At 41.1% G+C, this 27,180-nt stretch overlaps 5 protein-coding genes across 10 annotated transcripts in view; 1 reads left to right on the top strand and 4 right to left on the bottom strand.

Annotated features, from left to right (window-relative positions):
- Positions 1-1,198: 1,198 nt before the first annotated feature.
- Positions 1,199-27,180, top strand: part of LOC111599610 (proteoglycan Cow) — a 46,330-nt gene continuing 20,348 nt past the window's right edge. For 2 of the 3 annotated variants that reach the window (XM_023315298.2, XM_023315297.2), the window contains exon 1: positions 1,199-1,685. In XM_023315298.2, coding sequence (XP_023171066.2) covers positions 1,545-1,685 — 141 coding nt within the window. In that variant the 5' untranslated portion in view covers positions 1,199-1,544. Of the gene's footprint in view, positions 1,686-24,295; positions 24,362-27,180 lie in introns of those variants that run through there. The other variant, XM_030224972.1, reaches the window with a different exon arrangement.
- Positions 13,826-15,661, bottom strand: LOC111599613 (aminoacylase-1-like). Of its 2 annotated transcripts, XM_023315303.2 has the most exons (5): positions 15,430-15,661; positions 15,235-15,366; positions 14,639-15,130; positions 14,167-14,584; positions 13,826-14,108 (listed from the first exon to the last, which is right to left on the bottom strand). In XM_023315303.2, exons 2-5 carry the CDS (start codon positions 15,323-15,325, stop codon positions 13,904-13,906), a joined length of 1,206 nt encoding a protein of 401 aa, XP_023171071.2. In that variant the 5' UTR covers positions 15,326-15,366; positions 15,430-15,661; the 3' UTR covers positions 13,826-13,903. The 2 variants fall into 2 exon arrangements, with proteins under 2 accessions (XP_023171071.2, XP_023171070.2); XM_023315302.2 differs by having other exon boundaries at positions 15,235-15,661.
- LOC111599619 (aminoacylase-1-like) lies at positions 15,978-18,401 on the bottom strand. The gene is made up of 4 exons (XM_023315311.2): positions 18,390-18,401; positions 16,767-17,304; positions 16,295-16,712; positions 15,978-16,232 (listed from the first exon to the last, which is right to left on the bottom strand). The coding sequence occupies exons 1-4, from the start codon at positions 18,399-18,401 to the stop codon at positions 16,028-16,030; spliced, it is 1,173 nt and encodes a 390-aa protein (XP_023171079.2). The 3' UTR covers positions 15,978-16,027.
- LOC111599614 (aminoacylase-1-like) lies at positions 19,351-20,955 on the bottom strand. Its single transcript, XM_023315305.2, has 4 exons — positions 20,649-20,955; positions 20,097-20,582; positions 19,628-20,045; positions 19,351-19,572 (listed from the first exon to the last, which is right to left on the bottom strand). The coding sequence occupies exons 1-4, from the start codon at positions 20,737-20,739 to the stop codon at positions 19,368-19,370; spliced, it is 1,200 nt and encodes a 399-aa protein (XP_023171073.2). The 5' UTR covers positions 20,740-20,955; the 3' UTR covers positions 19,351-19,367.
- LOC111599611 (aminoacylase-1-like) lies at positions 21,781-23,546 on the bottom strand. Of its 3 annotated transcripts, none has more exons than XM_023315300.2 (5): positions 23,464-23,546; positions 23,219-23,327; positions 22,627-23,118; positions 22,156-22,573; positions 21,781-22,099 (listed from the first exon to the last, which is right to left on the bottom strand). In XM_023315300.2, exons 2-5 carry the CDS (start codon positions 23,307-23,309, stop codon positions 21,895-21,897), a joined length of 1,206 nt encoding a protein of 401 aa, XP_023171068.2. In that variant the 5' UTR covers positions 23,310-23,327; positions 23,464-23,546; the 3' UTR covers positions 21,781-21,894. The 3 variants fall into 3 exon arrangements, with proteins under 3 accessions (XP_023171068.2, XP_023171069.2, XP_023171067.2); XM_023315301.2 differs by having other exon boundaries at positions 23,219-23,356; positions 23,464-23,534; XM_023315299.2 differs by lacking the exon at positions 23,464-23,546 and having other exon boundaries at positions 23,219-23,425.

Here is a 27,180-nt window from a genome sequence, read left to right as displayed (position 1 = left end):
AGCAACAATAACTATATATAGTATAAGATGGACTTGTTGATTGAAAATCATTTGAATATCAAATAAAATGTAAAGATTTAACAAACACCAAGAACAACATATTAACAAAGGACTTTTCTAACCATCAGTAATTACCTATGCATAAACACTAGCGCCGAAGCACAGGGGGCTCGGCCCGAGCACTATCAAAGCAGAAGTCAATGATGCCATTACAAGTAGAGCATAGGATGAGGAGGCTGAAGCTGCAAAGCACCCATACACACAGCACACACAACGCGGCCTATGTGACTGTGTGTGCGGGGCTATTAATTTAAAGCTGACAGAGCCTGGGGGCCGACGTGCCCGAGACATAGACTTGGGCAAATGCGGCGACTTGGAAGCTGCCTTTTGGGCAGCCTGCGAGGCGCTGACGCGTTAAATGGTTACGGGGTTTCCCGGCCAAAAGCGTTGGGTATAATCGTGGTGACGGCGTCATCGATGCGGGCCAAGTGTGCCAAGCGCCAATACATAAAAATCAACAGCCAACGACACAAGCAGCATCAGAAGCAGCAGCAACAACAACCTCTGTGGTCAATTTGGGATATGAACGCGACTTTGCCGCTGCTGGCAGGTTCACGACCCAATGGCCAAAATTGCCGCGACGCAGTTAAGAGCATAGTCTGAACGACAAGAGCTAACAGTAAGCTAGACGGAAAATAAAATCGATTTTGGATGTTGCTCTGCCACAGAACGCTCTCTGCCTTGCAGTGTGTGTGCTGGTGGTGGCGGCGGTGCTAGTAGTGGTTGTCTTCTGGAAGCGTTTGGGCAGTTGTTGCTTGTCCCAGCAAATCGAATTTAGCGTGAGAACATTCGATGCGTCGCAGGGGTTGCATATTGCGCATACGCACTGACGTACACTGAAATAATATTATTGAGTAGAACGAAACAAATTTATATCTAACTGTCGTAAAATTATCAAGCTTTAGATTGTCTTGCAAGCAACTTTTGGCAACAATTTATTTTCAATTGTAAGAAACTATTCAATCTGCTACCTTTGATTGAGTCAGTTCGGGTGACAACTCTATGTCATGTGACAATCGCAAGTGCGCTCTCTTACATGTCCTGGAGGCACTCTTCTGTCGCGCATTGCGCTTTCTACTCGGCTGCCGCAAAATTCCAATGCCGTTTGGGCAGAGCGTTGCAAATTAATTTGCGCTCAGTTTACGTTTTGGTCGCGACGCTTACAGTTCTATCACGTTCCGTGTGTCTGCTGCAGTGCATCGATAGAAGCGCTAGCGATTGCAAAGCCACAGTCCCAAACTTACAGTTACAGTCGTCTGTGCGCGTGTATATGTGCCGCGCTGTTTGTATCGTTGTAGGTGTGCGCGTGTGAGAGCTATTCAATTCTCGCATTTGATTCGACTAGCAATTAACATTGCCAACGGAAATCGTGAACAATTCGTAACGCATTTGAGCCGCCACCGTTAGCGTCGCTCGTGCCCTTACTAAACGTACTCTTTGTCGTTGCCGCTGTCGTTGCCGTTGTAGTTGTACTTGCCGTCGCCATGAAGCGTTTGCGTTTGCCGCTCATTGCCAGCGTTTGTCTGATCCTGGTGTTGATGTCATCCTGTCTGCTTGGCAGCGCCGATGCCAAGAAGAAAAAGTATGTTGGCGAAACTGGCGGTGATTTTGAGTTTATCGATGAGGTAAGTCACACATAACTCCCAGCTGTATCTTCAAGCTAACTGTCATCGTGTCTGGCTGTCACTTAGTTAAAACAACTAAGCTGCTTCCTGCCAGTCCTCTGTTGTATGTACAAGTGTCTGTGTGTGTTTGTGTGTGTGTGTGTGATTTTGGCACATATAACACATTTGCGCTTTTAGATAACTTTTTCTCTTTTTCGCGCTGCCTGCGAGGAGGGTATATTGACTTGCTGTAAGTGTTTGTATGAAGTAAATTTATTGAGAAATTTTAACTTTAGTCGCTAGAGACTTGATATTCATCCTCGCTTATATTTATTCGGACTTAGATTATATGGTTTCAGAGCTAGGAAAGATCGATCCAAAATCGATATCTCTTATTAAACGCGATAGATAATCTTTTAAGCTGCTTAATCGAAAATCGAACGAGCATTATACAGCCAGTTTGAATCGACTGCAAAGCTCTCATTTGCTTTGTTGGCTTGTTCTGCTGTCATTCTTTCACCTTTGCCAACGCTACTGAGGTTTCTCTGTGAAAAACAAAAACGCTAACAGGAACAACAACTACAAACACAGAATTACGCACGAACACACACAGCTACTTGGCAAAGTCATTTCTTCCTGCTGCGTGTTGCCGATACGCTTTAGGCCCAAACGCTTGTCTTGCCAATTACTCACGCAAATCCGATTTGTAGTTGCTGCATTTCTTTGGTATTTTTGTTGTTGTTTTCTCACAGGTAGGTGGAAAGCCATCCACTGGCCTGTTCTCATTCACGCCAGGCCAGCAGCAACAGCAGCAGTTACACAGCGCAAGAGAGATGGACAAAAAAAACAGTAAAAATCAATACCAACAACATTGGCGGCATCGAGTCGTTGGCAGCGCGTAAGCGTAAACTATGTAGTAAACACTAAGCAGATTTGAATTTGTCTACATACAGAAACATGCTTAGCACCCCCCTCGTTTATGTCAACTTCGCAGTGCTACTACTCCGTCCTCCGACCCCTTCCACTCGCATTTACTGTTAGTCGCAGACGCAGCGTCGTCGTCGTTATTGCTATTTGCATTGTTTTTGCAGCCATTTGCCCTATGCGCCGACATTTTGCTGTTCCGTTTTGGTGTTTCGTTTCTGATGTTGTTGTTGTAATTTTTTTAGGTTTGTTTAGCATTTCATTTTATTTCTTTTCGTTTCCTCTTTGCCATCTTGCTCTCTTTTCACATGTTTTATGCGTGGTCATTGCTTCGTCCCTCGCAATGTATTTTTTTTTGTGGGTGTGTGTCTGTATGTGCCATTAGGCCGATGCGTATATGTGCTTGAGCCTCTGCTATTGAGCTTTCTTTCGTTGCTTCTTTACACACACACGTACAAAAACACATGTCGAGTGGAGCCTTGAAGTAAATATATTGCCAAGAGCCAAAGTTACAAAACAAAAAACACAGCCAAAAAAGCATTCGAGGGGAATGTACCATCGCAGAATTTTAAGCAGTTGAAAAGAGTCGCTGTGTGTGTGTGTATAGAGCACATAAATAACGTTGCCAGAATTTTCTGATAAAGTACTAAAGTACTTCATATGTCTAAAAAAAAATATAGATCACTGATCAAACGTCAACATAGTAGCTGAACACATTAATGCAATTAGCTTTCATCATAATTGCAAAACTATTTAATTATGATTACTGTTAATATTAACTGATTAGATAAACCTATAAAAGAGTGGAGTAATTTTATATGTTTCCAATCAATGCACTTAATATATATATATACGAAAAATTATAAATATAAGCTATTTGAGCATTATGATTATTAATTCTTATATTGTACAAGCAAAAAAACTGCATAGATTTAAAAAATAATTTAAAAGATATAAAATTGTTGATATCCTTAAAAGTCCGCTGCGCTACCATCTAAATGTCGTTCAGCCGCATAAATTTGCTTTTTATGGGTTTTTATTATATGTTTTTATTTTCTTTTATGGCTAATCGTATAATATCAGCAATGCAGCAACGTTTTTCCAATGAATTTGATTGTTTGTTTTGCAACTTTCTGTTTGCAAGTATTTAGAAATGGCATAAATTATTCGAAAAGTTCTTGTTATCAAATTGTTTCCACTTTCTAAGGGAGCTGTTGGAATTGAATATAATTGAAAAGTTAGCTGATGTTGTTGTCGTTGTTGTTGCTGCTCTTCCAATGACTCTGAGGCAAGTGTGAAACACTTTCATTTCAAAGCCGAACCCAAGGAGCGAAATAATTGACTCCTTACGGATCTCAAACGCTAAATTGACATTTCTGAAGCCTATTTCAAGGCATAATCAGTACTTTCAGTATAAAAACTTTCTTTGATTCTGTCATGTGTTATCCTTTTCAAATTTTCCTAGACTTATAAGCTATCTCCATACCCATTCCATACATTGCCATGTGCAGCCCTGAAGTATGCAGCAGAAAATGCTGACACATATTTAGATATGTACATTTATTTCCATTTGGCATTTGTAACTCATTTTGCACATTCTGCATTTATTATGCCGTATTCATATCGTGCAAATGATAACAAATTAGCTTCAGTCGCATAGAATACGCTTGATTTGCCAGCTCGCCCCACTGATATGCTTATTTATTACTTGAGTTTAGTCGAGCCCGTCTGTGCATCCTTGTGTGCTCCTTGCCATAATCAGACAGACAAACAGCATGGCAAATGCCATGTGGATGTCGTGGCATCCATCTCCATCGCCGTTGCTATCTCCTTCCCATTGCCGCCGTCCCTGTCGGAGCGTATAAAATTCCAATGCTCGTTGCCATCGATTACCAACAAGCGACGCGCTGTTTGTCAGCACAAAATAAATCTTTGCATTGTGCACTTCACAAGCAAAACGCACGAAATGGGGCTGCAGCATCAAATAAAATGCGAATATGAATAAACGCCGAGTGTATCTCCAAGAGCGATGACAGCTGCATACTCTGTAGGCGGGCCAGATCAAGTTTATATAGACTGTAAATTGAAGTTTAAATGATTATTCGATATACTTGAGCTCCACTTAAAGCAGCCTAGATATGCTTACTATTGAATAATATGGTCAAGGCAGCTGAGATACCAATCTTCACACATCCAACAATTTATTTCAATATAAACTTATTCCTTAGCGCTTGAAATACTGCGATATATCTTCAATAACTCTATTATAATTTAATGGAATTTTAAAGAACTTGATACAATAATAAATTCTCATATCTAGGTCAAGACTTTACTGCTATTTTCATAAATTGTTGTATACCATATAATTATATAAAAATATATAGAAAATAACACAACTATAATAAAGTAAGTTATCAAATTAAATACACATTTAATCATTTTTAAGCCATACTGCAAAAAGGTAAGCAATTTGTTTAGAAACCAGCTAAATATTTTAATAATATAATTTAAAATTCAATTTCATTTAGCTAGCTAAAATTCTTATAATTTGAACTTATTGAAACAAAGTTTTTGAAGTTGTCCTGAGCACTTAATTAACTTATGCGATTGACGTCTAGCTTATAACAGATTAATTTTTTGATTTATTCCCATTTTTAATTCGTTTCATAACATTACCTTTTAAGGCAGATCCCATAAGCAGCACTCTGCCATGTAGGCACATACAACAAGATAAATATACCCATCCAAGGCTTGATAGGAATGGCAAGTGGATTGCCTAGAGCAGGCGGCAGACAAGAGGCTGCTGAGACAACAGTCATCCAGCATCCAATCAGTGCGTAAAATATGCAAAACTTTTCCTAAATGTATGAGTACTGTGCCTGTGTGTGTGTGTGCTTATGCACTTACTCGTATGTAAATGTATGTGTTCATGGGGATATGTGCGAGCAATAAAGTTGATATGCATAATTTTGGGTAAGCCCCACTTAAATGTGCACACATCTGATACACACACATAGTCAGGAGCACTCACGATATATAAATATGGCAAAAACTAAATTAAAATGTGTGTAAATTACGGTCTTACTTGCAGCTGACCATGTACCCTAGATTCAGGCACACGCTCTGCCGTGCACCTTCCGACGGCTAGATGTAGATTCCCATTTTACGAGCATATAAAAAGCATATTTTGTGCAAGTTATGCAATAAAGTTTTATGCTCACTCACATTGTTGAATAAATTGCGAACACGCTGTGAGAACTTTGAGTAGGGCGTTAAATAGGCGACAAGAGGTAATTTAATAGGGTTTCGCAAAATATATGACTTCTTATGCGCCCAGTTGACCTATGCCAACTGCTGCTCTCGTTGACACCTCTAGCTAAAGTCTGCCGGCTGCTTGAAGTGCCGGATTTAAGATTGCGCTTGTGTTGTCGTGGGACCAGTTGAATTCGAGTCGAATATGGTTGCAAGTTCATTTGCATGACAGTTCGCCAATCCCTTGGCTGAATTTGCATATTTGCAGCGAATGTGAATGCGGCTGCCGGTTGGCGGTTGGCGGTTGGCGGTTGGTAAAAAAGAAAGAAAAGAAAACAGTCAGTCAGTCAGGGAACTTACAGCTGCATGACGCCGAATCTTGCAATTTTCCCACGAACATTTTCTCATGAGTCCTGGCCCCGAGCTCTGATGGAAATATGAGTCAGCTAGACACAACAATTTCTTTTCCTGGCAACTTATAAGCCCGTCGCAAAGTTTACTTACTGTTCATATACTTTGCCACGCCCACATGCCCTGTTGTGCATTGTTATATTACATAGTTTATGGACAGGGGTCATGGTTCTGTTGCCTGATTGTTTCTTTAGCTCTGTCTCACTTCCACTCTCACCCTCTCTGCCTGTCTCAGCCACAAGCATAGTTTCATCTCTCGTCGCAGATGGAGTCATAAGTTGCACGTACACAGCTACATTAGCAAATTGCCCAATCTTGACTGTGTGCGAGAGACTGTGTTTGCATGCCTGCCAAATTGCTTGCGCTTTTTGCCAAAAAGCAAATGCGGCCAAAACTGTTTATGAAAAAATCAAGAGCCACTGTAAATATGCACAAGTAAGCAACGAGCGCAAAAAACTGGAAAAATTGCTTATCTCTGTGCCGAAGATTAAATACACTTTTGCTTGTGCGCCACTTAATGAAAATCTTGGCTTATCCTGATGCTCAAGCCATTCGCCTAGAAGCTTAGCGCTGCAATCTAAATTGCCTAATCCATGAGCTCTTCGTTGAAATCTTGGCCAAGTTTGCGCAGTATAGTCGTCTGAGAGAGTCATTGATTAGATCAGCTAACTAACTATATTAGACTTGGATTTTGCATATGCTTTGAATCAAAACAAGTTAAGTTTTTCTGCTTGTTTGAACTTTTAATTGACGTCTTTGCATCATTCATTTCTGAAAGCAGCTGCAACGACTTGCAAGATATGATATGAATTTAGTTTCGATTCATTTGCTGCCTCAGTTCGCAGTAGCTGGTAGTAGTAGTAGTTCTGAATGCCAGCATTGGTGCAATCTGTCACACATGACTGTGTACACTAGCTGGAGCTAGATCCATCTGTAACTATTTGGTGCTGTCAGAATCATGGTACGCTTTCTATTTGTAGTCAGGGGACGTTGTGTGCTCAATAAGATAAATTAGTTTGCAACGCTAACGCAACTTCGATGGCATCAAAGGCGAAACTAAAACGTTTTTTCCATTCGGGGAGCTGACTGTGTGCCGCATGTCAAAACTCTTGCTAACACACACACACACACACACACATACATATGCCTGTTGGCCACCCAGCGCAAAACTTGAGCTAACTCATTTTTCACTTTCATATTGTTGTGTGGCAGTAGCAGGCTCCAAGCAGCCGCCTAAGTGCACTCCTACTCCTTCCTAGACCATAATATATACCACATATATTTAAGAATTTAATATATATATAAACATATGTTGATAGATATGTGCTTAGTTGGCTACATATGCGCAGCACTTAACTGATTACGTAAGATAAGCCGTGTGTCCTACAGCAGCTGTATTTAACTCTCTTCGCCCGGCCATAACGTGTCAGGCTGTCAAGTTGTGTTCGGTTGCAGCTGTGTAAAGTTTTAATTAATAGCTGCGATCGAGTTGGTCCCTGTCCTTTGGCGTAATGGGCTTTTAACTGGCCCAAAACAGCAACCTGACGACCATCCTTCACAAATCGAAGACAATTTCGTCGCCGGGGCCATCAATTAATTATTCAGCATAGTCGGAGCTGTCTAAGGCATTATGGCTTATGGCAGTTGGGCACATGTCAGGCGTGGCTGCTCTTCTTTTGGAGTCTGTCAAGGCTGTAGTTATTTATGAGCCGCGCTGAGACCATTTGTTGACAGCAATTTGGCCAAGGCCTGGCTTTGATTTCGAGACAGCATTGACAAACTCATGAAACGTTACAGATTATGCATATTAATTGCTTGTCTCTGCCGCTCGAGACTCGAGTCCAAAAACTTTCTCTTCAAATTGTGACAAAGTCATTCGTTTGGCTTTCACAGCATATGCGTCATGAGGCTTATTTAATGTACACGCAAGGATATATATATATATATATATATATATATACATCTGCGCAAGCTTGCCCACAGGCCTTGGCTGACGTACTCCATATTAATTTTAATATAAAGTCTGAGGCACACATATTACGCATACGCAGCGTGGAATATTTGATGACGAAAGTTGCGGCATCACAATTTCCAATATTAAATGCCTGTTAGCTATTTGCTTTGGTAGCAAAAGCAATACGAAAATGAAATCAGACAAAAATATAATTTATGTAAACTGCAGTAGATGTTTTAACTGCAGAATTTCATGAGGCTAAAGTCGAGAAACTTGAATAGAATCGCAAGCTGAGCCTCACACAAAAGCAAGACAACACGCATATATATTCTGATATGTGTGCACTGTCGCACATAAGCCAGAAGTTGTAAAAAGTTCATTAAATATTTTAGGTTGAGCGTGACAGGTGGGCAGCTACAGTGGGAAGGTGACACGAAAAATTAAAAGCAGGATATAAGGATTCGGCATGAACGTTGTGTGCTCGTAACGACATTGTTGCAATGGCAGGCAGGCAGCTCCACAGGATCAGCCAGTCAGAAGCTGCTGCCGCACATAAAACTTTTTTACAGTCGACTCATTGGTATATCTTTTTTTCCAACTCTCTTTCTCTTTCTCTGTGGGTGTACGCATTACCATAAATAAATTATAACACTCGCTACTCTTGCTGCGAGTTTATTGCATGTGTGCGATAACTCACACACCCACACACACAAACAGACACACACACCAGCTAGAACGAGGAAGTACACTGTAAACGGACGAACGAATGGGCGGCAGATAATAGCAGTTGCCAGCTTGATGCAAGCGCAAATGCCTAGTGGGAGCGAAATGGAGCAAAGCTATAAACCTACGCCAGCGAAAGCTAGCTCCTGCTGAAAAGTGATTGGGCGGAAGGCGGCTGTAGTCACTGTAAGTCGTGCACACGGCGAATGATAATAATTTACAACATAAAACCAAAAACACAATGGCACACTAGAAGCTGCGAACGCAAAGCAACTAAAACTAAACCCAAACCCAAACCCAGGCCCATGCTCGAACCCATGTAAACTTATAATCCTTTATGTGGAGCCCGAAAATGGCACTCAGCCGCAATATGTTGCATGCAAACTATGCAATTAGTTGGGCCAGCGCATGGGCGGAAGGAAAAAAAATTGAGACTAAGTCGGATATTATGTGCTCGAAAGACTAAGAGTTGAGAGTTAAGCTGAAACTGAAGTTTCCGTCGCTGACAGTTATCAGACCCAGTGAAATTGTCGCCTGCCAACTCAGCAGCGCTCGCTACTTGAGAAATAGTCAAAAATCCCTGACAAATTGTCAACGAAAGTTTCTTGTGCGCCGTAAACTTTCCAGCTGCAGAGCTGTCTCTGTTTGCAAACTTTTTCCCGATGGGTCGACTGTGGACGAGTTCAAAAAAAAGTATAAAGTTCTTCATACACAGGCACCTAAAGAACGACGCTGAAATGATAACGGACAGCAGAGAATCTGCAGAAGAATTTTGCCGGAGACGAGACGAATTGATTTTCAAGTTTCTCAAGCAGCAATTAGCTGTGAAACTTGCCACAAGAGCAGTGCACAACGAATTGAAAGCAGCTTCAAGTGTCAGCAGCCTGCACCAAGTTGTGCTCGTACAGATTCTAATATCTGAATATTACCCAGATGTGACTTTCATTTGACTTTGCTTTTGTATTCAATTGCTGAAATCCTTTTCTTCACTGGCACATAGCTCAGGTCTTGGCTTACCTACTAAGTTTCAATTAAACGTTCTTGCTCGCTCGCTTTGCAGTTTCGAGCGCCGAAGATGCCCAGCTGCAGCAACAAAAGTTTTTTCCTTCACAATGTCGGCTAGAGTCTGTGGATGGCTAAACAAAAAGCACAGGCGACACTCAACACACAAACAAACACGAAATTACAAATGCAGGGAAATATCTAAAATTCGTATTACACTAAGAAAGTAAAAGAAATGAAGGAGGAAGCACAATATATATACATATATATATATATATATATATCTGCTCACATATATATATTTTTATATGTATAAGATATAAAGCAAGCAAAGGGCAAATAAATGCCAACGAACGGAAATGAAATTGCAATTGCTGGGCCATGCAGACGACGGCAAGTCGCGACGCGTTGATGCAGAACATGGGGCTGGGAGGCTCTGACGCTGGGTTGGCGGGCTGGCGGGCTGGCGGTTCGGCGGGTTATGGCGTGGATTGTGGCACACGCGACTACCTATTAAAAGTTTACATTTGGCTTTTCCCCCTTTTTCTGTGCACATTTTCGGCAACTATGACGGCATTTCCATTTCCGGCACGCTTTTACTTTGCGCCTCAGCGTATGCAATAAAGTTCGTTACGCAGCGCGGCAGCTACTACAAAGCCGCGAGCAGCAACTATGGTCTGCTAGCAATAGCTACGAAAGGACTGAAAGAGGCGCAGCTTTAAAAAAAAGGCCACCAAGAAATCCGGCATTCCATGTTCTCTAGACACTGTTAATACCACACACACACACGCACATCAGCACACAAGAACGCTCATTAGTTTAGCGGCAGCAACGCTAAAAGCAGAGAAAGCGTGCACCCTGGTGCTAAACAAGTTAATTAGTTTGTCTTTTTCCCGTTTTGGTGGCTCTGGCTGCGCCGTTTATGTGGCTCACCATGGGTTAAAGGCACTATAAGCGCGAATCTGTGTATGTGCGCGAGCGTTGCGCCTGTGTGTGTGCCTTAGAGTTTATCTTAATGACAAAATAAATTATTTACCACACACGAACACGCACACACACACATGCACTCGCTCTTCAATTGACTCTATTTTCCCACAGAGAGAATGTGAGTAGCTCAGCGGCTGTGTATGCGTGTATGTGTGTGTGTGTGAGCTCTTGCTTTAATGCCACTTTTTAGATGCTGCTATTACTTATTTTTAATATCAGCTCAGCTCAGCTTCCTACTAAAATACTGCCAAGCGTGGCCAATGATTATGTTCTGCCCCACAATGGGCGGCATACGAAGCGGACAAATATATGTATATATAAATATATATATTTATATATTTTAAAATATACTTGAAATTCATTTACATTTATTTTTTATAACTATTATAAGCCACAATGCAGATTAAAATTTTCATTAGGCTATGTAAACTCAGAAAAATTGATTTTTACTTAAAGTTGAGCATGAAAATGTTTTGATTCTAATCCGCATTTGTACACAATTCTTACTCAATTCAATTTAATTTAACTATAAAACAATTCGAACGATTAAACTTTAGCCAGAAATATAATTAAAAATATATATTGAATATCCAAAAAAATAAATAAAAACTTGACTAAAAATTTCTATCACTGCAAATATTTGCAATTTTCGTATAAACAATTGCAACAATTAGCACACAAATGGTCTAAAATGCGGAATGAAGTCGTATATATAAAAACTAATTTAATTTGTTGCAAACATTTGTATGGTATTGGAATTTTAATCAACTTAAAATTTTGTTTTCTAAATGCATGGAAGTTTTGCTTATCTAAAAATAAATAAAATAGATAAATAAATGGAAATAAAAATATATATATGACAATAAAAATATCAATGTATAGATATAGAAATTAATTTAAGAGTATTAAACTTAAACTTGATGATAAATTTAATAATAGCTCTTCGACATTTGGAAGGTGTGAAAAGCTAAAAAAGTTCAAAATTATTTTAAACGCTTTTCACCCACTGTGCGAGAGCACAGACTTTAGGTAAGTGGATATTTCAATTACATGCAACGACGCTTCAATTGCCTGGTCGTCACATAAAACCACTTTGTTGTCCCAGTCAAACAGTGGCACGCAGCGATTTGGCTATGGGGCTGTGGCGAAGCTCGTTTAATCTTAGATTTTAATTGCACGGCTATAACGTTGGCCCCAAAGACACTGCTCCCGTTGCTGTAAGATGAGTGGGCCGCAGCAGTTGTGAGTAAATTGAATTTAATTACAACATGTTTCGCTTTTAATTTTGATTGTTGAATTAATTTTAATACATCATAAATTTCGAGAACGCCATAAAATTTTCATGGCTGCCAAATGCAAATGCAAATGGCTGACTAAGCTATGAGAACTGTTCCTACTTTCTTTTGTTTTTTGTTGGTTTCCTTTAAAAAGTAAAAACTTTTTGCTCGCACTAATTAGAGTGAGTGGTACATTAAAAAGTTTACCCCACATGAAGCGAGGGAGGGAGTGGGGGCAAAGGGAGTGCAGGTCGTGCAGGTCGTGCACTCGCGACTTAAAGTTTGCACCAAAAATGTGGCATAAAGAAATTAAAATTGAAATGTAAAACTTGGCAAAGTTTTCACTCACACACGAAGTCGTTGCCAGCAGGAGGCTATAGAAAATTAAATATGCAAAACGGGGCACACTAAAATTCCAAAAAAAAAATAAAAAAAAAAACTAAGAAAAAACTTAATTTCAAGTTGGTCCAGGCCAGGTGGGCGAATGCACCAAACTTGGCCGCAAAAAAAAACTTGCAGCATTGAGTGCACTTGGCTGTGAAGCAGGCAAAAAAAGCAAAAAAGAAAAAAACTCGTTGGGCAGGTGGCGTTAGTTTGGAGACAGCAACTGCTGCCAGCTCATTAAAAGTAAAAATGATATGCATTAAGTTTGGCAACGGTAACGAGCACGTTAAAGGCCTGGCCCTGCAGTCATTAGGCCAAGCTTACGCTGCGCCGTAATGGTCAATGCTAATTGCGTGGAATACATTTGCAATGCAAGCCACACCTGGCCCTTAGATTTAATGGGGACCCATGGCCCACCGTCACATTTGCCGCATAAATTGTCATAATTGTCTGCCACGAAACTGGCAACAGCGGCCGATCAGTTGCCATGACCCTCCCACGCAGCATTCGTGAAGTATCAATGCATATTTCATCGGCTGACACATGCATTAACGTGTCTAATCGGCAGGCATGCGGCGCCCTGGCTGCCCTGGACAAAGCCATCAGCTGATGGTGTGCTGCGTGTGTATGTTTGTGTGGGTGTGTGGGCTTGGGTATGCGTCCATTATTCCTTGAGGGTAACAACATAATTTATGTCCTTGCATAGTCACATGCCAGACATTCCAAACGTTGCTCAACTCTGCTGACAATTTCCTGTCACTGACATGCGACTTTTCTTCTTTATTTTTGCGGCTCTGCCTTAACATTTATTCCGCTGGCTTATGTACAAAATGCCCAAGAAGCAGTCGCTAGGTGAGTTCTGCACAAAATCTGCTGTCAAATCGCTGTCAGCATTCTATTGTGCACAATGCGGCGTATGCGTCATGTCCTCCAAAAATTAAGTAACTCAATATATTATTGTTTTGCTTGCGGCGAGCGGTAGCCCAGATGTTGTTACAATCATGTGTGTTTGCCCAAATACCTATACATAGCTCAGTGGTATTTTTTTCTGCTTATATCAATTGATAAACTGATAAGGGCTAAATGAACACACCATAATTACCGAATGACTCAACAGAAAAAATAATATTCAATAGTCGAGCGAGCATGATTCAAAAAATTCTTCACTATTTTTTTTTGGCTTTTTTTTTATTACTCAAATTTATTTAGCACGAAAATATTTGTTAATAATTTGGATCAATAAAACGGAACATATTTTTTTCTTTCGAGTTATATATAAATATTTTTTATTGTAAATAAAATTTAAAAGAATGTATTGAATGGCCTTAAACATTGCCGACAGCTGCCAAGATCTTTGTATAAACCTTAATGCCTTCCAAATACGTATCTGCGCCCAAGTACTCATCGTGATCATGGAGCAAAATGGGGGTATTTTTCATGGGCGAGAAACCGAAGGCGGGAATTCCTTGAGAACGCAGAAATCGGCTGTCCGTATTGCCGGGACAGACATATGTATGGTATTTGACGTCGCTGTTCGATATGGGATACGTGAGGGAGGGGAAGGAAATGAACATTAACTAATACTTACAGTTCCTTTAAGGAATTCTCGAATGCTGTCCAGAAGGGATTCGAGTCGTCTACCTTGGTTGGAGGCACGTATTCGTCTTGCTGCTCGAATATGATCTCAATGCCACCACCTGCCTCTTCGCACCAGTCGTTTATCTGCTTCTCGAAGGCAACCAGATCGACGTCGATAGCAATGCGTAAATCGAAGACCACCTCGAGCATGGGAGGAACCACATTGCGTTGCACGCCACCTGTCACTACTGTTAGATTCACAGTGGTCACGTCGCCGAAGAAAAGTTTTGGATCATCTTTCAGCTTCTGGACCTGGGACGCACGGAATCCCATCATTTTGCCCACAATATAGTTGAGCTTTTCGCCGGCGGTGTTGGGCAACAATATGGAACCATGGCCAGCTTGTCCGCTGATCTTAAATCTAATCTCTGCAAAAAATAATCTTTAATATATACAGGGAGTATTGCATCATGTACACGTACGCCATCCGGTACGCTCTGCGTAGTAAACGTAATAGGAATCATCCAAAGTGGAAGAGCCCTCGTCTAAGCTGAGGCCCACGTTCAGAGACTTGAAGTAATCGCCCTTAATAAATTCGCGCATGCCAAAAAATCCGCCATTCTCCTCATCGGGCACAAAGGTCAAGTAGAAAGTACGCTTCGGCTGGTAGCCCTTGGCCTTGAGTGCGCGAATGGCTGCCAGATATTGAGTGCCAACACACTTCATGTCCTGCGAGCCTCGCGCATAAATGCGACCTTCGTCATCGATATCAGCACTGAAAGGATCATGAGACCACTTCTCCGGAAACACGGGCACAACATCTGTGTGCGAGTTCAAGATGATGGAAGGCAGCTCTGGCTGTGTGCCCACCCATTTCATTATCACAACGGGATTCTCTTCGTTAACAGGATAAACGACATCCACAGGCAGATCCAGGCTGGCAGCCTGACGTTTCAGGAACGCCACGCAGTCGGCTGTAAGTTGTTCGGTTTAAAGTAATCTGACTCGAAGCATTTTTACGATGCCGCTGCTCTGATAAATCGGCTTATCGCAGATCTACACAATCTTATAAACTTACTGTAATCTATATTTGGGTGTACCGTGGGTATACGTAGATATTCACGGAATATTTGAATTTCCTCATTATTTTCCCACTCAGCTTTGCTCATTTTGTTTAGCTGCTTTGTTAAGACGTTTGTTTGGCAATAATCTAAACAATTAATTCTGCAAATATGTGCTTCTATATATATATATATGATTTCACTATAAATACTTCGGATGCTCAGAGATGCTAGCACCAATAATAAGAGCAGTGAACGCTTTCAGTGTTGGCCGACGACTGTTTGGCAGTCTTATCGACTCAGTGCTTATATACGAAATGCCGCCATCCATTATAAAGCTTTTTCATTAACAATGTGTCTACTTTTATCATATTTACAACTAAGTCACCAATTGCTATCAGTTAAATGTGGATTTTTCGAATGACCTTTGCCCGACACTTTTTTTTGCTCATTGCTGTTGTCGGGCATGGCTCATATAACATATTGGAGTATGCAATTTATTAAAATTAAGTAAATAATTTAGTCACTTCCGGTGTGAATGTGTTTAATTAGCATATGCAAAGCAGCAAGAATATTTAACGAATCGACAAATAATTTGAATTTCATTTGCATATCTGTAATGTGTTTGTTATTTTATTATTATTTATTTATAACTATTTTGAACAGTTGGAAAAGCCAAATCACCCTCAGCCAGAAGTCAGATTTGCTTATCAATTTATTACACATAATCACGTCGTTTGATTGATTATTATTTGCTGTACTTTATTGATTGCGAAATTAACATAGATCTCATACCCGATTAATTATGCTTTAGACACTGGCAATGGCCGGAATGATCTTCGTGTAAACCTCGATTCCATGCAGATAGATGTCTGCGCGCGTGAACTCATCGTGAGCGTGCGGTAGGGTGGGCATGTTCTTCATCGGTGAGAAGCCCAAAGCCGACACTCCCAATGGCCTCAAGAAGCGGCTGTCCGTGCATCCAGGGCACACAATGGGCGTGTACTTCAAGTTTCTGTGGAAAAAGTGGAAGTTTGTGAGTCCGATTACATATACCCTGCGTGCGGGCGTACTAACTGTTCAGTCAGTGAGTTTTCAAAGGCTGTCCAGAATGGGTTCGAGGCGTCCATCTTAGTGGCTGGCGAAGATTCATCTTTTCGCTCAAACTCGAACTCGATGCCGCTACCTGCCTGTGTGCACCAGTCACGTATCTGTTTCTCGAAGGCAACCAGATCAACGTCGATAGCAATGCGAATGTCAAACACTGCCTCTAGCAGAGGAGGGAGCACATTGTTTTGGACGCCACCGCTCAATATGGTCAGATTCACGGCAGTCACATCGCCAGGGAGGAGATTCGTGTCGTCTTTAAGCCTCTTAACCTGAGTCGTGCGGAATTCCAGCAGCTTCGTCACAACGTAATGAAGCTTCTCGGCGGCAGTGTTCGGCAGGAGCTGGGAACCATGTCCTGTCGTGCCGCTAGCCTTGAATCGAATCTCTGTAAGAAGTCACTGGTCAAAGACTTGTTTATCATTTGGTTATCTTGACATACGCCACGTCGTGCGCTCTGCATAGAATATAAAATAAGAGTCGCTTAAATTGGAGCAGCCCTCATCCAAGCTGAAGCCCACGTTGAGTTCCTTGAAGCGGGATCCCTTAACGAATCCTTGCATGCCTAGAAAGCCGCCGAGCTCTTCATCGGGCACAAAGGTCACATAGATGGTTCGCTTCGGCTGGTAGCCCTTGGCCTTGAGCACTCGAATGGCGCCGAGATATTGCGTGCCTATGCCCTTTGTGTCCTGTGTGCCACGTGCGAAAATTCGACCCTCGTCGTCCAGATCGGCGCTAAACGGCCCGTGTGTCCAATGTTCGGGGAACACAGGCACCACGTCCATATGCGAGTTGAGCATGATTGAAGGTAGATCTGGCTGGCTACCCAACCACTTCACAATGACGACGGGATTCGCATTGTTGACAGGATACACGACATCCACTGGCAGATCAAGGCTGGCTGCCTGACGCTTTATAAACTCCACGCATCCGGCTATTGAAGGCAGACAGTTAATTTCATGGCACAAGCTCAGATATAACTACTCATGATTAAGATCTATATGTACCCAAGGGCATATCCTTATAACTTACTGTAGTCTACATTTGGGTGTATGGAAGGAATTCGCAAATATTCTTGGAAGATTTTGATTTCTTCATTGTTTTCCCACTCAGCTTTGCTCATTGTATTTTTGGTATCTCAGGAAGTGCCACAAGCTGCTGCGCTTAGAGAAACTCAATGACTGTTGCGATCTTCCCTGCTAATGCTCTTTTGAGGTATCAACATCTACTTTGTTGGCAAAGAACACGTACATTTGCTGCTAATGTGTTATCGGGTTTATGGCATTCGGTGTTTGTTCCATAAATTTGACTGATATGCTGCTTATCAAGGTGATTAATTTGGTTGCAAATGAGCCTGTTATCGACGTGTTTTGTTTGCAGTCTAAGCACTAACAACAATTGAAAGAAATTTATTAACCATACTTCAAACACTATAAAGTAAAGTAGACGTCTCATTAGAAAATTACGTTAAGTGGTGCTTAGGCAATTCAACTGATAATACAGTGGATTGCCTTAACGCCCAAATCTATATGAAACAAATTGATTAAGACACAAGTAGACTCACAATTTCGAGTTCGTTTGCCCATTAGAAAACTAGATAAATAAGTTGTTATAAATTAATTAATTAAGACTGATTGGAGTACACGAATATAGAAGACAAACTTGTCGTTTCTTATCAGGCATCAGACATCACAAATACCTTTTCAACTTCTTATCAGCGTGTCTATTTAAGGCGTTTTTTATCAGAGCTCGTTAAGCCTGCTTGCTTATCTCTTGGCCATGGCTTGAAGAGTGTGCGGCTTGTAAAAAAGCGTAAGAGACCAAAGCATTCTAACGAGGCTAGCACAAGTCTACTGCATATCAAATGTTATATAGATACATATGTGTATCTATAGACATAGCTATATGTAGGTAGTAAAAGTCAGTGCAAAGTTTGCAGATTAGACGAATGAACCCGTCGTAAAATCAAAATATCTTACTGTCTGCTGCTGTCCACTGTACTAAAGTTCAGTTTTGTCGCTAAGAATTAATTTATAAAAAATATGCTTTGATCTCTGTCACTCACTGTAGTCCACATTCGGATGGATCGAAGGAATGCGCAGATATTCACGGAAGATTTTTATTTCTTCATTATTTTCCCACTGAGCTTTACTCATCTTGTGTGTTGGCTGAGGTTCAGGTCTGATTTAATTTCAAATTGATTTCGCTTTTCTTTTATATACCCAGAATTGGGGAAAATGTTGCTATAGAAAGTGCGGTTACTTCTTATCTTCTTGGTGCCGAAATTTGCGGCTTAACTTGTTATCAGTAGTTCCATTGTTTTTATTATCATAATAATTATATCTCAGGGCTTTGTTACGGAAACAATTAAATTATAATGTAGTACTACTCATATAACTTCTATCAAGATCAAGGTTGACAGCTTGAAACATTTTGGTTTTTACACAGCGATGGTAACATACTTGAAGTATCATATATTTTTATTAATTTTACTAATATATAAAACATATTTATAAAACTTTAAACTTTAGCTTCGCTGCGAAGCATGTCCAAGTTCCTGTCTTTGTAGCTGACTCAGTAAACTCATCAGCCAATGACTGCGAAACATTTTGTCATTTGATTATACTAAATTAAATTAACTGTTAATCTTGAGTCGGTTGAGTAATGCGAATTCTAAACATTAATTATGGGTCACCTTTGCACTTCTGAAGAATGACTATTTAGTCACTTTGTCGCTTGGTCAACATGTTTCAGCCGAAAGTACGTGCTTCATATGAACAGTGTCTGGCGACAGCTACTGGTTAGGTAGCAAAGCTCAGTATATATATGTGTACATATCTATATCTATACATAAGGTTCGTTTTATCAGCTACATTTGCCATTATAATAAATTTGAGTGATTTGCCTTTTATCAGCAAAGTAGGTGTGATTGAAAATTAGCCCATTATCAAAGGTTTCACTTGTTACTTGAGCTCAAGTACGTTTATTGTTAAATTGCAAATCGATCAAAATATTGGAATCAGAATTAATTAAGTTAAATGTGCTAAGCATTGGCCACAGCAGCAATTAGTTTCTTATACATTTCAATGCCGCGCAGATAGGTGTCTGCTCGCAAGTACTCGTTGTGGTCGTGCAGTAAGATGGGCGTATTATTGATTGGCGAGAAGCCCAATGCCGGGACACCAGCTTGTCGCAGGAAGCGGCTGTCGGTTGCGCCAGGAAACACGCGTTGACGGCTTTTTACACCTCTGTAACCAATTAAATAAGCTAAGAACTGAGGCGAATTGCTTCCTTCTAACTTACAGCTCGTCTAAAGCCTGCTTAAACGCCAGCCAGTAGGGATTCGATGCATCGATCTTTGTGGGAGCTACAAAGGGTTCCTTCCACTCAAACACCAGCTCAATGCCGCCGCCAGCCTCTTCGCACCAATCGCGAATTTGCTTTTCGAGCTCAACAATATCCACTGTTATCGCAATTCGAATATCAAAGACAGCTTCCAGCAATGGCGGCACTACATTGCTTTGGACTCCACCATTCAGTTGGGTTAGGTTCATGGTGGTGACATCTCCTATGTCAATGGTGGAGTTACGGTTGAGTCTTTTCACTTCTGTATCACGGAATTCCATGATTTTTCCCAAAATGTAGCTGAACTTCTGGCCAGCGGTCTTGTGTAGAAGAAGTGAACCATGACCAGAAGTTCCACTGATCTTAAGCCTTAAGTCTGAAAGAATGCAATTCGTAAGAATCTCAAAGAAATTTGCATGCGACTTACGCCATATAGTTCGCTCTGCATAAAACACTGCATAAGACTCGTCCTCGCTGGCCATGCCTTCGTCAAAGCTGAATCCCACATTGAGTTTCTTGAAGTAATCACTCTTGACCAGATAAGACATTCCTGCAACAACGCCAGCCTCTTCATTAGGTACAAAGGTGAGATAAACAGTTCGCTTTGGCTGATAGCCGCTGGCTTTCAGAGACCGAATGGCCCCAAGATACTGAGTTGCCACACTCTTCATATCCTGGGCTCCACGACCGTAAATGCGACCTTCGTCATCCAGATCGGCATTAAACGGTTCATGGGTCCACTTGTCCCGGAACACCGGAACAACATCCATGTGAGAATTTAGTACAATGGATGGCAGTTCAGGCTGTTTGCCTAGCCACTTTATAACAACAACCGGGTTCAATCCGGCCAAAACAACCTCCACAGGCAGCTCAAGACTCGCTGCTTGACGCTTTAAGAACTCCACACAAGGGGCTGCATACCGAAAAATGATGCGATATCAACAACATACTTAAAGATTCCTTTATATCGAATACTCACTGTAATCCACATTTGGATGCACCGATGGAATGCGCAAATATTCACGGAATATTTTAATTTCTTCATCGTTTTCCCACTGCTCCTTACTCATTTTGAAATTGTTACACTGTCGCTGTCTGGCGAGGTTAATTTACATTTATTTTAATAGTCACACTTCACGCTCCCTTTAAATACATAAGTCCATTCATTGTCAAAGTCGTCATAATTGCCTTGAAGCTACGAGCCTTATCAACTTACGCCTAAAACGCGCGGTTTACCTTGTTATCTACAACTACTTTGTGGTTTTTTTTTATTAAAACTAATTTTAATTTTCACATTTTCTTTCTGCATTGGTTACGAAAACAAAACACCAAGTGACTTAAAAGGGAACATATATATTTCGTTTGTATAACTTAAAAACTTATATTTCAATTCCAAGTTTCGTAGTTGCAGCCTTTTAGCATATAAAAAAATAGAGATGCAGATAAATATTACTTTAGTTTTCGGCTAGCTCCGCTGATCTATCAAAATGAATCATTTTGAATCAATTGGTTTGATGGATATTTAGTTGGGAGCCTTCTTTATGTTAGAAAATTTCTTATTATTTAAGAATCTTTAGCTAATTTTAAATAAGTAAAATTTAGGTTATCGATTGCTTATATTTATCAAAAATTGAGAGAGTTCACAGAAGGTGAACAGTGCCAAGTTGGCGAGCCTGGATCAATAACTGTGGAAGATGTGTTTTCCGATTTCAGTATTCTTTAATTAGCGTATTAAAAAAACACTATATATTCAATATGTCGAATCTCTTGCTTGCGGTGAAATTGATATGGACACATGGACGCACAGCAAGACTCAGATTAAGGACTATAACATCCCCTCAGGCATAATACATTACAGCGAAATGTTGCATTTATTAATTCCATGAATTATTGAGTAAAAAAGAAAAAGGAAAATGGCATCCTAGCATCATATGTAAGGAAATATGAATCTGTGATTTGCACAGTTCCTGCTCCAGTGCGCATGCTGCATACATATTCACAGTAATTATTAACGTGCCACTTTATGAGTGAAATAAATATGTTTGATAATTTCATTTAATATGTAGAAAAATGTAATGCAATTTCCATGTAAATACAATTCAAATCATTTCTAAATGGCTGTAGAGCCTTTAAGTCCAAACAAACTGGAAAATCACAGTTTATTGTGTTATTATTCATTGCATATAATTGGAATGAAATATTAGTGGGCCGCATTTGGTGTTTATTTAGACATTGGCAACAGCTGTTATGAGTTTTTTGTAAACCTCAATGCCGTTCAGATAGGTATCCGCACGCAAATATTCATCGTGATCGTGCAACAGTAAGGGGGTCTTGTTAATTGGCGAGAAACCCAGGGCCGGAATACCAACGTGTCGGACATAGCGGCTATCGGTGGCGCCCGGGAAAACACGGTATCGAGTCTTCATGCCACTGCGGAAGCAAAAATCATTTTATAATCAGATTTTCAAGATTGAAATCACACTCACAGATCGTCTAAGGCCTTCTTAAAAGCCACCCAGTATAAATTCGAATCGTCTATCTTGGTGGGTTGGACAAAGGGATTTTTCATCTCGAAATACAGCTCAATGCCGCCTCCAGCCTCTTCGCACCAATCGCGAATTTGCTTCTCGAGCTCAACAACATCCACTGTTATGGCGATTCGAATGTCAAAGACCGCTTCCAGCAACGGCGGCACTACATTGCTTTGGACACCACCATTTAGTTTTGTTAGATTGACGGTGGTGACATCTCCAATGTCAATGCTGGAGTCATCCTTGAGCCGTTTGACTTGCGATTCGCGGAAGTCCATCATCTTGTTCACAATGTAATTTAGCTTCTGGCCAGCGGTGTTGGGTAGCAGCAGAGAGCCGTGCCCAGCAGTTCCACTGATCTTAAACTTCAGATCTGAAATTTGATATATGTAATGTGGACTTTGTGGAAATCTGTCTATGACTTACGCCATAAGGTTCGCTCTGCATAGTACACGGCGTATGTTTCATCTTCACTGGAAATGCCTTCGTCGAAGCTGAAGCCCACGTTTAGCTTTTTGAAGTAATCGCTATTCACCAACTCACGCATGCCCAGATGACCTCCAACCTCTTCATCAGGCACATAGGTGAGATAGACAGTACGCTTTGGCTGGAAGCCACTAGCCTTGAGGGCACGAACGGCACCCAGATACTGAGTTCCAACGCACTTCATGTCCTGCGAACCACGAGCAAAAATGCGACCTTCATCATCCAAATCGGCACTGAATGGCCCGTGGGTCCATTTATCAGCAAAAACGGGCACGACATCCGTGTGAGAGTTCAGAATGATTGAAGGCAGTTCAGGCTGCTTGCCAAGCCATTTCATTACCACAACAGGATTGGCTTCATTGACGGGATAGATGACATCCGCAGGCAGGCCCAGGCTGGCTGCCTGACGCTTCAAGAATTCAACACAGGCGGCTGTAAAACGCAGACAGTTAATCTTTATGGAATGAATTGCTTAAACGACTTGCTTATCTACTGTTAATATAGATATGAGCAAGAGTCTCGCAAAACTTACTGTAATCTACGTTTGGATGCACCGTTGGAATGCGCAGATATTCGCGGAAAATTTTAATTTCCTCATTGCTTTCCCACTCAGTCTTGCTCATCTTGATCAGATTCCGTTGCTATAATATGCGTGCATTAATAGATTTGTCTATACATATACATTTTAATGGAATGTCAATCTAAAAATGTGCGATTTTATATGCAAACAGCTGCTTCCCCGCAGGCGGATCAGCTGTCTAGAGCTTCGTTAAATACCTTCCCAACACTGGCAGCGATCGTCGGCTTCTGTGGCCGTCGGCGTGCACAGCTCGTTTAAATATGCCTCAGCGCCGATTGCCTGACGATATTATCTCGTTGTTGAGGTTTCCACTGTTTATCAGCTTTGACTTTATTCGCTTTATTGCTTGTTGGTTTATAGTTTTTCTCGATGCTTATCAGCGGCGGTTGTTTACAATTGCCCTGCTAATCTATGCATAGGGTATTCCTGGCCGCTCTGTGCGTGATTCGTGTCGGTTGCACGATTTGGCAGTGAGCTAACGCTTTGGCTTAGTGCTTAATTTATATTCTACTTTCCACTTGGATTCCTAATCTGCGTTGCACACACACACACACATACTTATGTATAAATGCCCATCTAGTTTGAACGTGTGGCATGTAAACAAGTTGCTGTCGTTATTGCTGCTGCTGCTGATGCAGATGCTGATGCTGATACGAGAGCTGTTGATGTTGCTGGCGTGCTTAGTAACTCCCAAACAGGCTTGGCAGCTGGCAACTGCCAGTGCATTCGTGTGTGTTTGCTCGTGTTTGTTTGCAATGTAAAAGTGTGTGTGTGTTTGTGTGACTGTGTGCTTGTGTCAGATTTCACGCTTATTTCAATGGGCGCAAATTGCTGTACACAAAAGTTGCTCGAAACAAAACTGAAACGCCGAGATTTGTACAGCTCGTAGACTTCAGTTTAGTTCTGTTTGTACTTGCTGTACATATGTATCTCCTGGGAATACATACATATATTTTTGTGCCATCGCAAAAAGTCATTAAAAGTTCATTAACAATGTTGCAAGGATTTTAATGGCAGCGACTGTGCCAGCAACACATGTCTACATTTCAAATGACAAACAAATACAAACACAAACGGATATCATCAACAAGTCGAGTAGGTTTCTGTACATACATACATACATACACATATACATGTATATACTTGCACATATATGCTTGGACATTTTATGTAATTGTTGTGATATAATTCTGCATATTTGTTGTGTTTTGTTACAATTATCCAGTCCAGCTCGACGGATGTTGACACAATTTCTTGTCTGAAGTCTTGCATATAAACATACCATATACCAGCACATACCTTTATAAAGCAATATAATATATATAAAGCAATTGAAATTCGCATTAACTTTTTCTAATGTACGCTTCCATTGCGTTTTATCAACGTACAGTTCTCTTAATGTATGCCATGCAACAGCACTTACTATGCCTGAGCATTGTTCAACATCTGTGGCAAACATTTCAATCTCTTCACCATTCCTATTTTCCATTATCTATGTGACAATACCTTCCATGCAGAAAGCAAATAGCCCGAGGACACGCTCCAAGGCGTGCGTTTCCATAATAGGGCTGGGCACGTATCCTTTTATTCATTCGTTTTGCCTAGATGCTCAATGCTCATCTAAATATTGAATTTCGTGTGCTGCAATAACCCAAGATTTTATTATTGATGAATATAAATTCTATTAGAGTTTATATGCCACTTTGATGTCTCACATAGAATATAATAGATTATAGTTAAAGAAATGTTTAAATATATTACATTTCCTCTTGGCAAGTGCTTCAGCAATACTCAAGACACTTATACTGAATTGGCAATGTACATACATACATACATATGTGTATATATAGTTTCATATACATATGTATATAGCTATAGATATATATAGATTTAGAAATTGTTGTATTTATTTTATCAAAGCCAATTAAAAAGGTTAAGGGAATGCAGATTTAATTTAATAATAATAATAAACTTTTATTTATTATTTACCGAAACTAAAGTTACGAAACTTTGGTTCAACTACATTTATATATTTAAATGGAATTTTTTAATTGACAAGTTCTCATCAAATTTGTAATTCAGCTGCTCCGCATACATATTTTTTTGCTGTTATCAAAATGTATTATATTTATAAATATGTTTTCTAAATTTACTTTGCATAGGTGTTACTAGAAATATTTCTGTTAGGTAAATATAGAACATATATACATATAAATTATATGTTTTCCAGTCCTGTGGTGACTGAAAGTTAGGTTGAGAGGCGACTGTGCCTCTTATTGCTGGCCTCGGGCTCAGACAATGAAATAAGCCATTTAACGAGCAAATGACGGAGTGAATATTTATTTAAGCGGTTTACTGGAAGAACGCTTTTTAACCCTGCTTTTAATTGTTCTTTTTTGAATAATCGAAACAGTTAATTTTATTGGTTTTTCTTATTATATTCACTATTTTTAGTTTTACTTATATGACACCAATTTTTAGCATGTCCTATCAGTACGAGTTAAAACACGAGACTGATCTATATTTTTACAAATCATAGCCTCACCGGCGTAAGTAGAGTTGCTCTTGCCAGGGCTGTTCCTTAACTTGTCTAGCACCCGATAATAAGTGTTGAATAATACCTTATATTAAGTGTTATAAGCTAACTAAGTGTTATAAGTTAACTACCCCCCCCCTCAAGTGTAAGGTCGTCCTCGACCGACCCAATTCCAGCGACGACTCCTCGCAAGTGCTTCGCGGACTTCTTTGCGTCGATGATCCACCAAAGAGTGAGGCCAATGCAGATTAAAGCACAGCATATGGCTCCTCTTTCGGAGTGCCGTACAACGACACATCATCAAAGTGCACCATTTCGGTTCCTTGGTCGCATATTAGCAGCGGTGACCAGCGAGTCGGTGCAGGTGTTCTCGAATGAAATCCGCAAGTCGTTCTCATTCACATTCAATACGGAGCAGTATGAGCAGCGTACTGATTCTTCGCTATCGCCGTTCAGCAGGCGCTTACTAAGCTTGCTCTTGCGCCTACGTATGTGGCGTCTGTTGAAGCTGTTGGTGCCCGACGTGGACGTGAGCCTTGGCATCGGATGATGCACACCAAAGTTGTGCAGCTGCAGCGACTTGAGTGTGGCTGGCGCCGTCGATGACTGGCCGTGCACGTGCCCGTGATGGCCGTGATGACTGTGTCCCACCACTCCAGCGATGCTATGAGCCGTTACTGGACGAGTGATGTGTGTAGTCTGTCGGCGCGCTCAGCTGGCGATTGAATTCGGCCTTGCGGCGCGTCAAGTCCGTCAGGCAGTATTTGTTCAGATGGCCGTTGCTGGAGACAGGGCTCTTGGGCGATGATGCCAGATGCTGCGTATAGGCCGAAGGAGTTGCTGCTCACGCTTAGCTTATTGCCGGCGTTGTGCAGCAGATTGTTACAGTTCTTGCCGCTGATCTTGGCTGCCAGCGACTGCGACACCGGCCGACTTTTTGCTAGGCGCCCTGTACTCCTTGTCGTCGCTCTCGCTGCGCACCGATGCTCGATACGCAGGAAATGTCTTCGTCTTGCTCTTCAGCGAGCCGTTCAGCAGTAGCTGCTGTTGCCGTGCGGCAACTGCCGACAATGCCGGCCGCTGCAGTTGACGTGACGCCGCTGCCGATGAGGATGAGGATGAGCCGGCAGCTGTGGAAGGTGCCGACAGAGATGGACAGCGGTTGGAGCAACCTGTGGCTGTGAAACTTCTTGAATTAATGCAGTTGGCGGTGTTTTGGGGATTTCTTGACTTGGTTCTAGTATGGATGAAGAGTCGCTTGGCTCTGCCGCCGCGAAGAACTCGTTAGTTGTTGCTTCTACTGTTGGTGGTGGTGCCGTGAACAAGGGGATTTCCTCAACGATTCCGCTTGTAGATTTGCCTGCTGTGGTTCTGGCTT

The sequence above is a fragment of the Drosophila hydei genome, unplaced genomic scaffold (genome assembly GCF_003285905.1).
Source record: "Drosophila hydei strain 15085-1641.00,03,60 unplaced genomic scaffold, DhydRS2 tig00008121-arrow-pilon, whole genome shotgun sequence".
Taxonomy (NCBI): domain Eukaryota; kingdom Metazoa; phylum Arthropoda; class Insecta; order Diptera; family Drosophilidae; genus Drosophila; species Drosophila hydei.
This window is presented reverse-complemented; position numbering and strand designations above follow the sequence as displayed.